Source organism: Sus scrofa, chromosome 17 (genome assembly GCF_054392235.1).
Source record: "Sus scrofa isolate SSC_HxYL_T2T_F1_AM1 chromosome 17, Sscrofa_HxYL_maternal_Yorkshire_Landrace_v2.0, whole genome shotgun sequence".
Lineage (NCBI taxonomy): Eukaryota > Metazoa > Chordata > Mammalia > Artiodactyla > Suidae > Sus > Sus scrofa.
In genome coordinates, this window is record NC_139399.1 from 70,702,966 (window position 1) to 70,719,724 (window position 16,759).

General features: G+C 58.0%; 1 protein-coding gene across 41 annotated transcripts in view; it reads left to right on the forward strand.

Moving 5' to 3' along the window:
* The window catches only part of MYT1 (myelin transcription factor 1), a 63,295-nt gene that overhangs the window by 13,686 nt on the left and 32,850 nt on the right, over positions 1-16,759 (forward strand). For 24 of the 41 annotated variants that reach the window (XR_014832951.1, XR_014832952.1, XR_014832955.1 and 21 more), the window contains exons 2-4: positions 7,217-7,317; positions 14,253-14,307; positions 15,152-15,182. Coding sequence is in view for 24 of the 41 variants with exons in the window: in XM_085004627.1 (XP_084860753.1) it covers positions 7,217-7,317; positions 14,253-14,307; positions 15,152-15,182 (187 nt within the window). In the remaining 17 variants the exon portion in view is untranslated. Of the gene's footprint in view, positions 1-6,326; positions 7,123-7,216; positions 7,318-14,252; positions 14,308-15,151; positions 15,183-16,759 lie in introns of those variants that run through there. The other 17 variants (XM_021077786.2, XM_021077789.2, XM_021077788.2 and 14 more) reach the window with 7 other exon arrangements.

Consider the following 16,759-nt stretch of genomic DNA (forward strand, 5'->3'; position numbering starts at 1 on the left):
TAGTGCCCAGCGGGGAGCATACTTTTGAGACTGGGGGTGGGGGGTTCATTCTACGTTTTCCTGGACGGGCAGTTTGTCTGGGCGCAGAGAGCCGCAGGTTGCTCTTCAGCCTTGACTCTGAAGGTCTTGCTGTGTTGTGGGGATGCCATTCTCCACATGCCTTCCCGGGTGGCCCTCCCCGGGGGAGGTTTTGGGCCCACGCTCCCCCCCAGGCGTTAGACTCTCGGGGCTCGGCCTGCCTGGGCAGGTGTTTCTCTCGTTCCCTGTATTGGGTACTTAATGGGCCTTTCGGTCTAAAAATAATTTCCTGTCGTTCTGGGAAATTGTTTTTATTTTATTTATTTATTTATTTATTTATTTATTTATTTTTTTGTCTTTTGTCTTTTTTTGTTGTTGTTGTTGTTGTTGCTATTTCTTGGGCCGCTCCCGAGGCATATGGAGGTTCCCAGGCTAGGGGTTGAATCGGAGCTGTAGCCACCGGCCTACGCCAGAGCCACAGCAACGCGGGATCCGAGCCGCGTCTGCAACCTACACCACAGCTCACGGCAACGCCGGATCGTTAACCCACTGAGCAAGGGCAGGGACCGAACCCGCAACCTCATGGTTCCTAGTCGGATTCGTTAACCACTGCGCCACGACGGGAACTCCTATTTTATTTTTAAATTAATTAATTCATTTCTTTTTTCTGGTTTCGTTCATATCTCTCCTCTCATTTTTGTGTTCTCTCCGGAGCTCCAGCGTTGGCCTTTAGGCCCCACTCAGCTTTTCCTCATCTCAGATCTCTTTTTCTTTCTTTTACTTTTCTAGTGAGTGTCTTTGACTCTGTCTCCCCGTCTTCTGTTGGGTTTTTCATTTTGGTTTTATGCTTTATTTCCAAACTGGGGAAGGCAGACATGAGGGCACGAAGCCTCAAATAACTCCCATCCCAAGCTCCCCCTCCCCTCCTGCCTGGGGCCCCGCCTGCACGGGCCAGCCGGCACTGGCTGTGCCGGGCTCCTGCTCCCCGCTGTCCACACTGCATGGGCACTGCGCTCATTCTGACGCACCACCCTCTGCCCCTGGCTCTGGCCCGTGGTTCTAAGCCTGGGCCTTGCTGTGATCCTTTGGGCACGGGGGGCCCAGCCCTGGAGCCCGAGGCGCGGCCTGTGCCCTCCTTGTCTGGGAGCATGCTCTGCCCCTGCAGGCTTTGGGGTCAGAGGTTCTCTGGGTTCCGAGGGTAGAATCCTGGGCTGTGAGTGCTCCCAGGATCTGCTGAGATCTGTGGTGTGTTTCCTGTGGGCCTTAAATTGTTGCTCCAATTTTATTTTAACTCTTCTCTTCCTTTCTGAGCTTTGCGTTAAATTGGAAATGGCAGCAAGGAGAGGAGTGAGATGAAAGTAAGAGAGATTTGTTCCTTTTTAAAAAAATTTATATGTACGTGTGTTGTATGTATGTATTTTCTAGGGCCGCACCTGTGGCATATGGAGGTTCCCAGGCTAGGGGTCGAATTGGAGCTACAGCTGCCAGCCTACTCCACACCCACAGCAACGCGGGATCTGAGCCACATCTGCGACCTACACCACAGCTCACACCAGTGCCGGATCCTTAACTCACTGAGTGAGGCCAGGGATCGAACCTGCATCCTCATGGATACTAGTCGGGTTCATCACTGCTGAGCCACAGCAGGAACTCCCAGTGTTTTCCTTTTAACTGGAAGACGTGTTTATACAGAGTCCTTGGGTCTTGGCGGGGGACTGCTCCGGGACCATCCCGTCCAGGGCACCCAAATCCAGATGCTCAAGCCCTCCTGTCAAAGCTCTCCTCCACAGACTTCAGATCGTCTCCAGAGGCCTTAGAATTCTGAGGACAATGTAAATGCTCTGTCATAGTTGCTGGCAAACTCAAGTTTTGCCTTTTGTAATTTTCTGGAGTTTTCGGGGGAGTATTTTCCATGCATGGTGGGTTGAACCTATGGATGCAGAACCTGCAGATGTGGGGGCTGGTGGTACGTGATCCCAGGGCCAGGCTGCCCGTGGCTCCTCCATTTATAGCTTTGAGGTGGAGGGTGTGATTCAAAGCGCTCTCTCTCCTAGGCCTGGTGAAGGCCGAGGCCCCGGCTTAGCAGCGCCCCCGCCCCACGCTGGTGACAGGCTGGACGTGGCGTTTCCCTCCGCCTGTGAGGACCCAGGTGCTGTGGGGAACCCAGGTCCCCGGCGGCCTCCTGACCAGCCGGGTGCCCCTGGCCAGGGGCTCCCATGCTACAGAGGAGCAGCTCCGGAACAAAGCAGATAACCCCAGGGTCTGACTTCCTGCGCAGCGCGAGCCGGCTTCGGTCCTTCGCGTTCCAGTGGCGAGTCAGTCACCCTTTGCCTCGTCTGCTCGGCAAGGACGGGCCCTCGGGTCGTTCCCACTTTCTGGCTGGCACGAATAAACCTGTGACGAGGCGTTGTGGACGAGGCTCCGTGGGGACACACGCTTTGACCTCCGTCGGGTCTGTGCCCGGGGGTAATCTTGCTGGGCCCCATGGCTGGTCTGAGTGGGATGTTCTGATGAATGGCCAGACTGTTTGCCAAAGCAGCGGTGCCATTTTCCACTCCTGTTGGCAACATGCGAAGGTGCCAGTCCCTCCATGTTCTCTCCCACACACGCCATTGTCTGATTAAAAAACACCTACCGCCTCGTCGGCGGGTGTGCGGCGGGATCATATTGGGGTTGTGACTTATGTCTCCTGGTGACAGGATGTTGAGCATCTTTCATGAGCCTTCTGACCGTTGGTGGTTGTCTTTGGCAGAATGTCCGTTCGGATCCTGTGGTCATTGAAACGCAGGGGTTGATTGCTTTATTGCGGACGTGTCGGCGTCCCTGTGTCCTCTGAATTAAAGTCCCTTGTCGGGTATGTGATCTGAAGATACTTTCTCCCCGTCTGTGGGTTGTCTCTTCACTTTGTTGGTGGTGTTATTTGACGTCCGAAAGTGTTAAACTTTGACAAAGTTCATCCTTTTTTTAAATAGATATATATTTTGTCACTGGTGCCTTTGGTGTCATATCTAAGAAACCATTGCCTATAACTCAAAATCGGGAAGATTTAATCCTATGTCTTCTAAGCATTTTAACCCTTACATTGAGATCTGTGATCCAGTGTGTTAATTTTTTATACAGAATGAGGCAGATCCGACTTTATTGTTTTTGCTATTCTGTGTTCCTTGATCTGCCATAAGAATTTTAGAATCAGTTTATCAATTTTTTCAAACAAAAAACGAGAGGTCAGAAGTGGTCAGAGGAGTTCCCATCGTGGCTCAGTGGTTAACAAGTCCGACTAGGAACCATGAGGTTGCGGGTTCGATCCCTGGCCTTGCTCAGTGGGTTAAGGATCTGGTGTTGCTGTGAGCTGTGGTGTAGGTTGCAGACACGGCTCGGATCCCGAGTTGCTGTGGCCCTGGCGTAGGCCAGCAGCTACAGATCTGATTAGACCCCTAGCCTGGGAACCTCCATATGCTGCTGGAGCGGCCCAAGAAATTGCAAAAAGACAAAAAAAAAAAAAAAGAAGTGGTCAGAGTCTGGAGAGATTCAGAAAACAGCAGTGGTGGGAGCTGGGTCCAGGACAGTCCCCAGTGTTCCTGCCCAGGGATCTGGGGGCTGAGGGTTAGGGAGAGGAGGAGCTGAGCTGGAGGCGGAGGCAGGGCTGGGCTACAGCAGAAGCGGGGTCACTGGCACGAGAGAAAGGAGGCTGTGTTGGGGTGCAGGATGGGTGTGTGACGGTGAAGTGACTTGTGACCCCCCCCAGGGCTGCTGCAGGAGTGGAGGCCATGAGAGCCAGGACTGGAGTCAGCAAGTTGGGGGTCTCAAGATATATGGCCATGGAGTTCCTGTTGTGGCTCAGTGGTAATGGACCCAACTAGTTTCAATGAGGATGCAAGTTCAATCCCTGGCCTTGCTTAGTGGATTAAGGGTCTGGCGTTGCGGTGAGCTGTGGTGTAGGCCACAGAGGTGGCTCGGATGCTAAGTTGCTGTGGCTGTGGCGTAGGCTGGCAGCTACAGCTCAGGTTTAACCCCTAGTCTGGGAACTGCCACATGGTGCAGGTATGGCCCTAAAAGGACAAAGACAAAGAAATAGAAATATGGTCACGAAGGAGATGGAGGTTTGGAGTCCAGACAGATTGTATTTTTATTTTCAGTTTTTTTTTTTTTTTTTTTGGTCTTTTTAGGGCCGCACGCACGGCATATGGAGGTTCCCAGGCTAGGAATCGAATTGGAGCTGCAGCTGCCGGCCTACACCACAGCCACAGCAACGCCAGACCTGAGCCGCGTCTGCAACCTATACCACAGCTCACGGCAATGCTGGATCCTTAACCCACTGAGCAACGCCAGGGACTGAACCCTCAACCTCATGGCTCCTAGTCAGATTCGTTTCTGCTGCGCCACCACGGGAACTCCCAGATTGTATTTTTAAAATGCGATGCCTCCAGCTTGGTGAGTTGGAAAGCCCCAGCAGGGTCCAGTTGAGGGACGGGGACCAATTCTTTTTTTTGCTTTATTAGGGCTGCACCCGCAGCACATGGAAGTTCTCGGGATGCACGTTCTATCCCTGGCCTGGGTCAGTGGGTTAAGGATCCGGCGTTGCTGTGGCTGTTGCATGGGCCGGTAGCTACAGCTCTGATTATAGCCCCAGGCTGGGAACCTCCACGTGCTGCATATGCCGCCCTAAAGCAAAACGAACGAGCAAAACCCAGTGAGTTGGGGCCTCTGTGTGGTCAGATACTGGGGTGACATGGAGCAGGCAGGGTGCTTAGTGCCAGGTCCCTAGCAGAGGTCTTGCCCAGAGCCACCATCCTCACCCCCTGCTCCCAAGCAGCTTGTTTGCTCTGTGTGTTTGTGAGCAGGGGTTCTGCTGAGCTCAGGAAGACCCGAGAGCCCCAAGAAAGGGCTGGTCTTGAGGACAACGTCCTCCTCGTTGCAGCCTCCCGGGATGAAGGTCAGGGCCATCCTTGCACAGCGAAGTCAGAGGCTCTGAGGCTCGGAATGGCTTCCCCCCACCTCTGCGGGGCAGGGGCAGAGCTGCTCCACTGGCCGAGTGTCTGCGGCAGCAGGACTGCTGGATGGGGCATCTCGGCGGGACACCCTGTTTTGCGCAGGGCCTTCCTTGGCCTGGGGCCTCGGCTGCAGTGGGCATGTGTGGGCTTCACGTGCTGCCTCTGGAGTCTTGTCTGTGGAGGACTTGTGCAGGTTCCAGGGGCGCTGAGAGGGCCTGGGTTGCCTCCCGGCAAAGGAGAAGGACGGCCACACCTTAGCAGCTTCTTGCACTGACTATGGTTTGCTGCCAAAAAATTCCCAGGAGAAGGAAGGAACTGCAGGAAGGTAGAGCCGGAGCCATGTACCACGGTTCCGATCTTGGGGTGTGGGCCTCATGCAAATGCCCTCTGCGTCCCAGGGGAGGCGCTGAGGACACTGCCAGGCATTGCTGTGTGTGGCGGTGCTGGAGCGGAGATCCTTAAGGCCCAGTGCAGCCTGAGCAGGGGTGGGGCTGTGGAGATCAGAGCTGAGCACAGGGGGTGCGGGCGAGGGGAGCTCCCGCAGAAGGGCTTCGCTTCAGGTGAGAGCAGAGGTTCCTGTGGGCAGTTGTCGCTGTCAGATGGAAGCCAGAGCTCCCTTGGCACAGCCGCGCGACTGCTGGGCTCCTCTGGGACAGAGAGCAGGACGACTGGGTGGGGGCGCTCCCAGGACACCTGCAGGGTTGCCCGGAATGGTCCTCACAGCCCAGCTGTCAGGCTCCATCCTTCCCTCCAGCTGCCAGTGAGTCGCGCCCCAGCTACCCCCACCTACTCACGCTCGTCCCCGAGGCCGGATGGTCCACTGCAACCTCAAACATCAGCCCAGTGTGCAGGTCTTGGCGGCGCTGTCTCCCAGGGGAAGAGTGTGTGGGAAGGGGACCCCATTGGCGGCCGGGCGGGCGTCCCCCAGCTCCCGCTGCCACTGTCTCATCCCCGTCGTCAAGTGTGACTGCGTCCTGTGGCCAGGGCGGTTCCTGTTCATCTCCCGGATTCCCTCCCACCTCCCCACCCTCCTCCCGTGGATGCTGTTTGCGGCTTCCTCCTTGGGGTCTGGGGCCTCCTGTCCTTGGTTTGCAGACTTGGATACAGATGGGTGGGCCTGGCTCCCCCGAGCACCTGCTGGTGACTGCTGGGTACCTGGGCCTGAGATCTCCGGTTCTCAGAAGAGCTGCACGGCTCACATGCCTCCAGTTGGGTCTGGTCCTCACAGGTGACCCTTAGCTCAGTGAGACCGAGCACACAGTAGGCGCACACAGTAGGTGCCAGATTCTGGTGTTACCGTCCCTTTGAAGACCTCGCATTAGGCTGTCTCCTTGACAACCCATCTGCTTCCCTCTGTGTTTGTGCTGCTAGAGGTCACAGGAGGCCCTTTAATGGGATGGAGCCATTTCCAGACAAGAGGACCCTGTGGCTGGAGCCGCAGGGCTGCCTGGGGCAGGAGTGGTGGAATTACAGAAAAATGGCGTCTGGGGAGCACGTCCGAAGCATGCGGAGAAGCAAGACGATGGGTGTGACCACTGTGTGCCCGACCCGCCTTCAGCAGAACCCAAACTCATTTCCAAGAAGCAGAGAGCAGAGCGCAGGCATATTCATTTCCTGTTTTGATTGCTGGTTACTTCGTGACCTTCCTTTGAGGCGCTGCCGTGTAGCGCTGGTTGTCATGGAAACAGGGAGTGCCGAGCGAGGGGATAGGACCCGATGCATTTCTTTGTCGGGTCCAGCTGATGCCTTGAGCTTCCTCTCTGCCGTGTGCATGTTTGCGAGGAAGGAGGTACCCACTGGAGGTGCTGCTCTGGAGAGAGGCGGAAACAGCGGGAGAGGGAAGATGCCAGGAGCCTGGGCAAAGGGGAGGCGAAGTGTCGGACCTCACCTGACCCACGCCAGCCCCTGGCGGGGGTGGCCTCCCCAGTGGAAATCCGTACCCGCTCCCAGGCGTGTTCCATCAAGCGCAGCCAGAGCTGGTTGCTGGGGCCAGGGCACCCGAAGCCTCTGGGGACCGTCCCAGAGGCTTCTTCTCAAAGAGCTCCCGCCTCTTGTTCCTGACGTGGCGGGGAGGCCATAACCTTTCCAGCGGATTCCGGAGAAGGGGGACGGTGTAAGCGCCATGTGAAAGAGGCCCGAGCTTCCCGAGTTCTCCCCTTGAGCTGGCGCAGCTGGGGTTCATCAGGTTTTCTTCTTCTGACCCTCAGAAAATGAGTTCCGGGGTGAGCTGCTGAGCCAGAGGTGGACACACGGAGACAAGGCCACCAGCTGCAGGACCTCGAGGCTCTTGCTGGGCGGACACGGCAAGGTGAGGCGCTGGGAGGGCAGCCCCCGCCCTGGGGCCCTGGGTGCAGGCAGGGGTCCATCTCATGCCTAGACTTTGGGTCTCGTCATTCTCGACCTGGATTGGGCAAAGAGTAAGTGGAGGCCAGGCCCATTAAAGATCTGGTCACTTTGAAACTCAAGGAGGAGAAGTCACTGTGAGGGAGCAAAGCTGAAATGTGGCAGCGGGTCTCCCTTCTGCCAGGTCCCTGCTCTGAGGCCTCATCACACCTGGCACCCCTGAGGCGCCGCAGTGCCTGCTCTCTGTTCGTTCCGATGCTCCCTCAGCTGCCTTTGCCTCGGGGACTCCCGAGGTCGGCTGGCCTTGTTTATTCCATCTTCCCAAGTGGGGCCGAGGGTGCCCTGCCTGGGGCTTGCTGGTGGAGGTAACCCCCGCTATCACACGCATCTCTAATTCCAGAGCTCCCCGTGACGGGCCCTGGTGCTCCCTCTCAGGTGACCCTCTGAGGTGGAAGTGGGGGGGACTGCAGGCTGGGGGGCACTCTTTCCCAGCTGGCATGTTCCGGTCTCTCTTCTCTTTGGCAGGTGGATGCTCTCCATCAGGGTCCGGTCCGTGACCCAGGGCCTGGCCACCCAGACGCACGGCCCTGGGTGGAGATGGGAAGGGCCGCGAAGCTTTAGGCGGCAGCCTCATCTGAGGCTGCTTGTGTTTTACTCTCGAAGCCCAACATTTTTCTTTGGGATCGGGTGCCCGGACTGCGGGTCCGTTCTGGTGCTTTCCCAGGCACCTCCACTCACACTTTTATTCCCTTGTGACCATCGGTTCTCTGCTGAGCATGTCTGAGCCTGAGGCAAAGGGAAACGCTGGTGATACTGCCATGGTCTTTATGTAAATTCTTAATATATTGTTCATCATGGAATTTTTGCATTGATTTAGATGTTTTAAAGTATTGCACTAAATTATTATTCATCTTGGTCACCTCGTTTTGTTTCTCCCTTAAATTTGCACCTGGCTGGATGCTTCACTCACCTCACCCTTCCAGTCCTGAGCATTCCGAGGTCACGTGATGGAGAAGTTACTTGCTTGAGGTCAGGGGCTCTGGGTGACCTGCATGCACAACGCTCTGTGCTGGTTATGGGATGAGTAGGAAGGTTGCTTGGGCCCCATGGTCAGGACTCCCAGCTCCTCCCTGGCACTGGCTGTCCCTCTAGTTTGGGCAGCAGGGCCTGAGTGACGGTTCTGAGCCAAGCAGCCAGGATACGAGACGGGGCCAGAGAACAGAAGGTTTTCCCACAAGAGGGCACTGCCTTCTGACTGAGGAGGCCGGGGAGTGGGCATGGGGTGGGGACAGAGTACACACAGGGGCGGGACTGGCCCTGGACAGGAGGTGGGGTGTTGGGCTCGGTGTCTGGAGGGCAGTGTGTACAGAGGAGGCCTGTGTGGGGGAGGTGTGCACAACGGCCTGCGTTCAGCACCAGGCGTGTGGACAGCTCAGAGCCCGTCTGATGGGGCTGCTGGAAAAGCTTAGCTGCCTGTGTGACTGCGCATTCGGCTTTCTTTTCTTTCTTTCTCTCTCTCTCTCTCTTTTTTTTTTTTTAATACTTTAGGCGAAAAGAGTAGGCGTAGGACCTTAAATCTCTTCTTGGCCTTAAAGAGTGAAACATTTGGGCCCCGAATTGTGGCTGTCCAGTGGATATCCAGAGCCTGGGCGCCCTCTTCCTGCCACCCCAGGCGGGTGACCCCAGTGAGGGAGGGTGGTGTGCGTGGGCTCCTTTGACAAGGCTGGTGTCTACCCCGGGCAGGTGGGGCTTTCGTTTACGTTGGAAGATGGGCCCAGACCTGCTGCTTGATCAGAGTGTCTATTGTGTAGCCATGATTATTAATCTGGGGTTGGAGGGAGCCACGAGCCCGTGCTTAGTGCTGTCAGGAGAACCCTCCCAAGCCGTGCATTAATAATGCTCCATGGGGTGTCCTTTTCACACCCAAGGGGCCGGTCTCTTCAGCAGCTGAACAATGGGTGCAGTGTCAGAATTTCAGACACGCAGCGGGATGTCCCGAGGGGGACACAGCTGTCACGCCAGGAGCCAGGGTGCTGAGCTGGCTGTCAGGAGGTGCGGGGTGAGGGCAAGCGGTTTAGCTCAACCGTCTGAGTGGAAACCAGGATGTGTGCAGAGGCTTCCCGAGGCTGCTCAGGCCACCCCGGCTGCTCAGAGAGGCCGGCGAGGCAGGCTGTGCGGAGCTGTGGCAGCACATGGGGCTGGAGGCCTGGAGGGATTGCCCTGGAGGGCCTGGGTAGGAGAGGGAACGAGGAATGCACTTGAATGCTGCTCTTAAACCATTAAGGGAGCGTCCCCCCAGAGGTGCAAAGGTGGATTTGCCCCATGCCCTCTGCCACGAGGCTGCGCAGCAGTGAGAGAGTAAAACCAGCCCAGGCTGTTCCCCCCCCGCCCCCCGCTCCCGCCTCCCTGGAGAAAGGGGCAGATGGGCAGGTATTGTTGGAGCTCCCGGGGGGGGGGGGTGACAGCCAGCTCCCTGCCCCTCCTCACTCCACGTCATCACTCCCTTCTAGGCAGGCCGCGGGCCTGGGAGTCAGCAGACACCCCCACCTCGCCCCCACCTGTGTCTCCAGGAGGGAAAGGTGCACCGTCGCCCATTTAATCCTGCACATTTGAAAAGCTGTCCTAAGTCCACTCGAACCCCCCAGCCTTGCTGGATGTTGGCACACATTCTAATAAGCTGGAACCCTAACCGGTCTCCTCCAGCCCAGGCCTGTGTGTCCTTCACCGTCCTGGGCCTGGACCCTCCAGCAGCCTGGGGCTCCAGGCTTTGCTCTGACTGTCCACAGCTCCAGGAGCCCAGAGACGGTTCTGACTGGCCTCGCTTGTCTGTCCATCTGTCTGTTCGCCTGACCTTGCATAGTACGCCCTGAGCAGCAAGTGTGGCCTCTGTAGGAGAGACACGGACCTCAAAAACATGAGTGAATGAGCTCATTTCAGCTGGAGATGAGAGGCACTGGGTGGAGAATGGGGGGCGGGAAGTAGGGTGGGCGCAGCCTGACCGTGCAGAGGGGCCGGCCACCCAACGGTGCACCTTCCCCACAGGTCTGGGGCACCCCCTACCCTGAGGCCATGGTCCCTACCTGTGCTCAGGTCTTCCCTGGTCCACGGAGCTCCCCACGCCCACGTCTGAGCAGCCCCTTCCTCTTGAGCTCTCCCCTGACACCCTGACACCCTCCTTCCCTGGAGTAAGGGACCTGCTGCTTGGGTCCTGTAGCTGGTGCTGCTCAGGCCGGGACACCTGCAGGGGAGGAGAGGCAGGACCATAACCAGGGCAGCGTGGGGCTAGGCTTCAGCATGGAGCCTGTTCTTTGTCCAGCCCTTAGCTATGCAGGCGGGAGGGCAGGCGTGTGACAGAGGCTGGAGAGGGGCTGGAGAGGCTGCGGAAGGACCAAGAAGAAAGGAGTGAAAGAGACAGAGGGACAGAGCGAGTCAGAGCGGGAGACAGAGGGGAAGAGAGGGTCAGAGAGACAGGGACAGACAGAGAGACAGCCGGAGACTGAGTGAGCAAGACAGAGAATCGGGGGCACCCTCCAGAAACCACCACCAGTCCCCGAATTGGGGGAAATCATGGGCTGACCTGGACTCTGGGGGTAAAGGTGAAGGTTGGCACAAAGCCTGCTGGGCCCCTGACTGGCCGCTGGTGCAGCGTTCCTCTCCGCTCCGTCACTGGCTGAGCATCTGGGCTCTGCTTCTCACAACTGCAGCCCAAGAGTCGACGGGTTCCAGGGTTGCTGTTATGACATTTGCTTTCAGTTTGTAAATGTTCAGCTCGGAACTCAGTTTTGGCAAAGGTGCCACACAGATGGGTCTGGAAGGGTCTTTGTAACATCTCAGTATGAGAACTGTTTACCGCTAGGAAGAGCGTATACGGAGTTCCCGCTGTGGCACAGCGGTTAACGAATCTGACCAGGAACCCTGAGGTTGTGGATTCGATCCCTGGCCTTGCTCAGTGGGTTAAGGATCTGGTGTTGCCGTGAGCTGTGGTGTAGGTTGCAGATGCGGCTCGGATCCCGCGTCGCTGTGGCTGTGGTGCAGGCCAGCGGCTACGGCTCCAATTAGACCCCTAGCCCGGGAACCTCCATATGCCATGGGTGCGGCCCTAAAAAGCAAAAAAAAAAAAAAAAAAAAAAAAAAAAAAGAAAGAGTTGCTTACACGAAGAGGCTTGATTTTTGCTGAAAAGTATAAAACAGAATCAATCAGTGCCACCCTCTCGAGTGAGGCCATCATGCGACACTAATAAGGCAGGTTCGGAGGAGGTGAGTAGCAAGACGGGAGTATTTGCAGCTGCAAACACTCTCCTCCCATAGTTTTCCTACTGAAGACGGAACTCCTGAAATATTAATTAGGGCGAGAAGCAGGTTACAGAGCCCAGCGAAGTTGTAGGACGCGGCCCTGTGGTCACAGCAACTGTGCAGACCTGCCCTGGAGAGAGCCCGTGGCCCCTGGGGTGCGACTGAGGCCAGCTTGGCTGGGTTGGGGGCCTTTCACCCTCAAGGCCAGAGACCACTCCGCTCTGCCAGGCCTTCCAGAAGCAGACCCTCTGGGTTTGTGCTCGGAACAAGCTAGGAATTTTCAAAAAGAAATCAGTAGAAAATTGGGACGTGCTTCCTGGTCTTCGCGTCCGGGAGTGACCTGCCGTCCTGCGGTGGGGCCGAGAGGGGAGGCCAGTGGGCCAAGCACGGCTGCTGGAGGCACAGGAGCGTCAGCACTGAGGCGCGAGGACCCCCGGCACAACCTCTGGAGATGGAAAGCAGTGTCCATCCAGCGGAGCTGGCTCTACGTGGCTTTGCCAGGTGCCTCTGAGCGGGCACTGTGTGTTTCAAACTGTTCAGAAATCAGAGTTTGCCTGGTTTATGAGGGTAATAGAAGTTATCCTCATGTCGAAGGGCGATGAGCCCGAGTTTTTCCTCCCATGATGCAATTTCTTTCCCTTTTAACATCAAAGCTCCATGCACTGAGGAGAACTTCTCACTTATTGACTATCTGATGCAGACAAATTGCAAAGGGAAAGGTGCTGGGGGAGAATGAATGGCACAGCTGTTGGCTGCGTCAATGGGAGCTCGCAGTTTGCAAGCAGCGACCATTACGCATCCTGCAACCCTCTATTCTCTGCTCTTTGAATAATTTATCTGCAGGAAATCCAAATTGCCTAGGCACGCTTTAACCTAGCAGAATGCTTGCCAATTTCCTTGGGAAAACTGACAAAAAAAAGAGCTGTAGATTGCATTTCAGCTGAGAGCAGCCGGGCAATCAGACGCTCCAGCGCCGTTGTGCCACTGCATCGGAAGCTGCTGTGCTTAGGCCCCGCGCAGGCCACATTCGAAGGCTCGTAAATGTAACGTAACGAAGTCCCTTTGACACCTGCTCCTCTCTTCCCTTTGAATGTGAGCCATTGGTCCGTGGGGAACCTCCGCTTTAAAAATAGAAATTATAGTAATTGTTTTCCGTGCAGTCGGAAAGCTGTAAGAGCACAGCTCTTAGCTCTGTGGCCCCACAGCCTAGAGCCAACAGGCCGCATAAAATTACCCCGGGTTTTGATTTTCCTTCCTCACCAAATCACGTAAATCTTTGTATGTTCGTGCTGCCTGGGGCGGGTGGGGAGCTCACTCCGCAGGTTCCATCTTCCTAATTCCCTGCTTTTTCTTCCCGGGTGGGACCTTAGATACGTGTCCTGTGCTGGCTTTTCCCTCCAGTGCTACGCCCTGCCCCGCTGTCCGGCTTTGCCCTGACGGCTCTGGCCAGGCCGGTGGAATTGCTCCGCCCTTCCTGACCACAGGCCACGCCCCTCGGGAAGAGGCCCCTCCTGCCTCCTGCCGAGATTGGCAGGTTGAGGATTCTGCCTGAAGGGCCCTATCACTGACGCCGGCCCGAGGCTCCACCCTCCCGGGGCTCTACCTCCACTGCCTTCGAGGACAATGAGGGCAGAATCGCTGGAGGAAGGGGTCCAGGCAGAGAATGAGGAGTGGGAGCTCTGTGGGCTCAGGCAGGGTGGGCAGCAGACATGGTGGCCTGGACTGTGTGGGGTGCCCCCGGCCACCCTTTCCTGGGAGAAGTGACACCTCTGGGAGGTGGCCTGAGGGTCTGGTCCAGGTGACCCCTTGTCCTGCAGGCTGCCCTTGCCTGGCTCTTACCCCATCTGCTTCCTGCCTCTAGAGGCAGCCACGCTGTGGCTGGCAGTCCAGCACAATGGCCACGGGCATCTGGCACGTGGCTGGTCAAACTCAGATGGGCAGTGAGTCCACGACGGGAACTCCCATTTTGCATTTTAAAATGTGGCCATTAGAAAATTTTCAATGCTGTGGTTGACCTGACCCCTTTCACTGGGCAGTGGTGGCCGGAGGCCCCTGTGCACCCTGGTACATCCACGCTTTGGGGGCTGTCTCGTGTTGGGGATGCTCGGGTCCTTGGGCGCAGGCGGTGTTCCCGTGGGCTTTCCCTGGGACAGCACAGGGGAAACTAAAGTTGGTGTCAGGGTCATCAGCTCCCAGGGGAAGCTGGGCTGGGGGGCACGGTGGGGTCAGAGTCTGCCGTGGGGAGCCTGCCCCCACCGTAAGCAGAGGGTGGTGGAGTCACAGGAGACCATGAACCCTGACATGAGTGAAGGTTTGGGGGGTGCCGCTTCCTCCTTAGATGTGAGCCTGAGGGCAGCAGGGGAGCCCAGAGCAGGAGGTGGTGGACACCCTGGGGCCAGGGTCTCTGCCCCGAAGCACCCGCCTCTCCTGCTGCTCCGTGGTCGCATGCCTTTCCTGCCCTGTGGGCCCACTCCTCGTCCTCCTGTGTCACAGGTTCACACGCACCAGCAGAGCTCAGCCAGAAAACGTCAGCAGGTACCACAGCCCCAGCCACCAGGCGTGGTTCTACAGGTTTCCCATTAACAGCGCTGTTGTTTTTACTTGCAGATGAGCTTAGAAAATGACGAAAAGAGAGCGCGAACGAGATCCAAGGCCCTTCGAGGTGAGTGCTGTCCCCCGATCCCCTGCAGGGTCGCCCAAGACCCCCAGGTCCTAAAGCTGCAGATGCCATTCCCCTCAGCGGTCTTCCCAGGGAGACAGACGCCCACAGTGCTGCCTCGGCCCAGGTGCTCCTCCTCCCTGCTGGGCACCAGGGTCTAAGATATTGGGAGCCTCAGGGTGCCTCAGGGGTCCCTGGGGGCCACTAGCCAGACACACCTGCTGGGGTGGAGGAGAAGAGGCAGACAGCTCCCCAGGGTGGGGAAAGCCAAGCCCAGTTAGACCGTTGCGTTTGGAGAGGAGAGGCTGCCATAGCCTTGCATCAGCAGCCTCTCTGCTGCCCAGGATTCCAGCCTTGGTGCTGGGGTGCTGGGGTGGTGTCGGCTTGAACTGGCAGTGGGTGTGGAGAGGGCCAAGGCTCTGCTTGCTCGGCAAGGACTGAGTCCCCACCCCTTGGCCCCCTCCCTCCCTGGCACCACTGACTCCCCCATCACTGAGGACCAGCTGCTTGTTCTCTTCTTCATCCAGCTTCACCTGCTGGGTCCTCTTTCCCACCGGAAGCCGACTTCTACCTGCAGTTAGAGGACCAGATGCTGCCGCTCCCTGAGGGCTCAGGGACCTCCTGTCTTGGGGGGCCTCTGTCCCACTCTGCAAGCCAGCACCTCTGGCACCAGTCTCGGCCTGGGGGCAGTGGCCCCGTTAGACCCTGGGCACGTTCTAGGAGGCGGGGAGACTGGGGGTCAGGCCCTACGGGCTTGCCTCCGGGTTTCCCTCCACTTGTGCTGCAGGCCCAGGTGCCTTTGCAGTCCTGACGCCCACATGCCTTTCCCTGTTTCTCTTTCACTCAGCTCCCCCGGAGCCCGCAGGTGCCGACCTCAGGTAAGAAAGCTTCCCGCCAGCGCCCAGCATGGTGCACCTGTGACCCCGTGGGTCCTAAACAGCCCATGCCAGGCACCCAGGCCCGCTTTCCCAAACAGGCCCTTTTCCTCCTGGCCAGCGTCCAGCTGTCCTCGCCGCCTGTCCTCTCCCTCCTCTGTCCCAGCCCCGTCACGCAGCCAGCTGGGCACGGCTGTGCTCACACCTCGTCACCACCAGGACGTGTCACCACTGTCCTCAGCCAGGAGCAAGGAGCTGTCTTAGTGGCTCCCAGAAATGCATCTGTGTCAGGTGATCTGAGGTCCCGCTCGGCCGGAGATGAGGCGACAGGCTGCCCCATGTTCCGAGTCTTTCGCTGACCCCAGACGCAGACCGAGGCCGTGGGCTGGACCCTGCGATTCCCAGCGGGCTTTGCGGGGACAGGTCTGAGGGGGACAGACTCACAGGCTGTGCTGGGTTGGAGCTGGCGTCCTTGCCAGAGTTCCACTGGCTTCTGTCCCGGGCTTGGCCAAAGCCTGCGGGAGAGAAAGCACCGCCATGCCTGTGTGTCAGGCTGTCCCAGTGCCACCATGCACTTGTGCACCCGCTCAGGTCCTGGAGGAAGGGCAGCCCCCAGTGTGCCAGGTGGGCATGGGTGTGTGTGTGGGGCATTCGATTCTCACAGATTCCCTTTGAGATGGAACCAATGACCTGCCTGAGTCTTGGAGGGCCAAGGGGCTCTGAGCCCACCCCATGGCGGCTCTGTGGTGCTGCCAGGGCTACAGGCTCTGCATTCCAGCCACATCCTGAGGGGCATTTCTCTGGGCTTCCAGACTCACATGGAGACAAATAGGACTGTCAGTTGAGGCTTCACTCCCCGATGCCCCCTCTGCCCCCCATGCCCCCTCTGCTCCCCAAGCATCCCCTCTGCCCCCATGCCCCCCACATGCCCCCTTTGCCCTCCATGCCCCCTGTGCCCCCCTGCACTCCCTCTGACTCTGCCCCCGTGCACTCCCCTTGCCCCCTGCACCCCCTCTGCCCCCACCCCCTCTCTTCCCACACAACTGCATCCCTCTGGGCACCAGCCACTTTCAATTCCGGGGGTGAAGATTCTCACTGGACAGAGCCCAGATCCGGGAGGGACCATCTCATGCGCCACTAGACCTCTGAGCGGCGATGGCTTTGCTGCCAGGAAGAGGGGAGGTCCCAGGCGCCCTGGCCGCTCTCCAACGTTGGAGGTGGGAAGCGGGGTATGGGAGGGATGCCGAGCCCAAGCACAGTGGCCCATGGAAGTGTCGTTTCCCCACTTGTGAAGTGGGGAAACTAAGGCTCCGAGGGTTAAAGATCATGTGGCCAGATTTGCTGAGTCACACACCTTCTGGTCACAGGGAGGGAAGGCGATGGTGGGACAGCAGCCAGGCCAGGCCCGGGGGGCCCCCACTGAGCCGTGATCGGCTCCCGGGGGGGGGGCTGCTGGGGGAGCTGCTGGTGACACCATGATGCGTAGAGGGGCTGTGGCGCACAGAGCGGAGGGGGGGCTCTGGGAGGAGGTGCCGCTTTCCCTGGGCCGTGTGGCATTCAGCTGGGGACAGCTTAGGGAC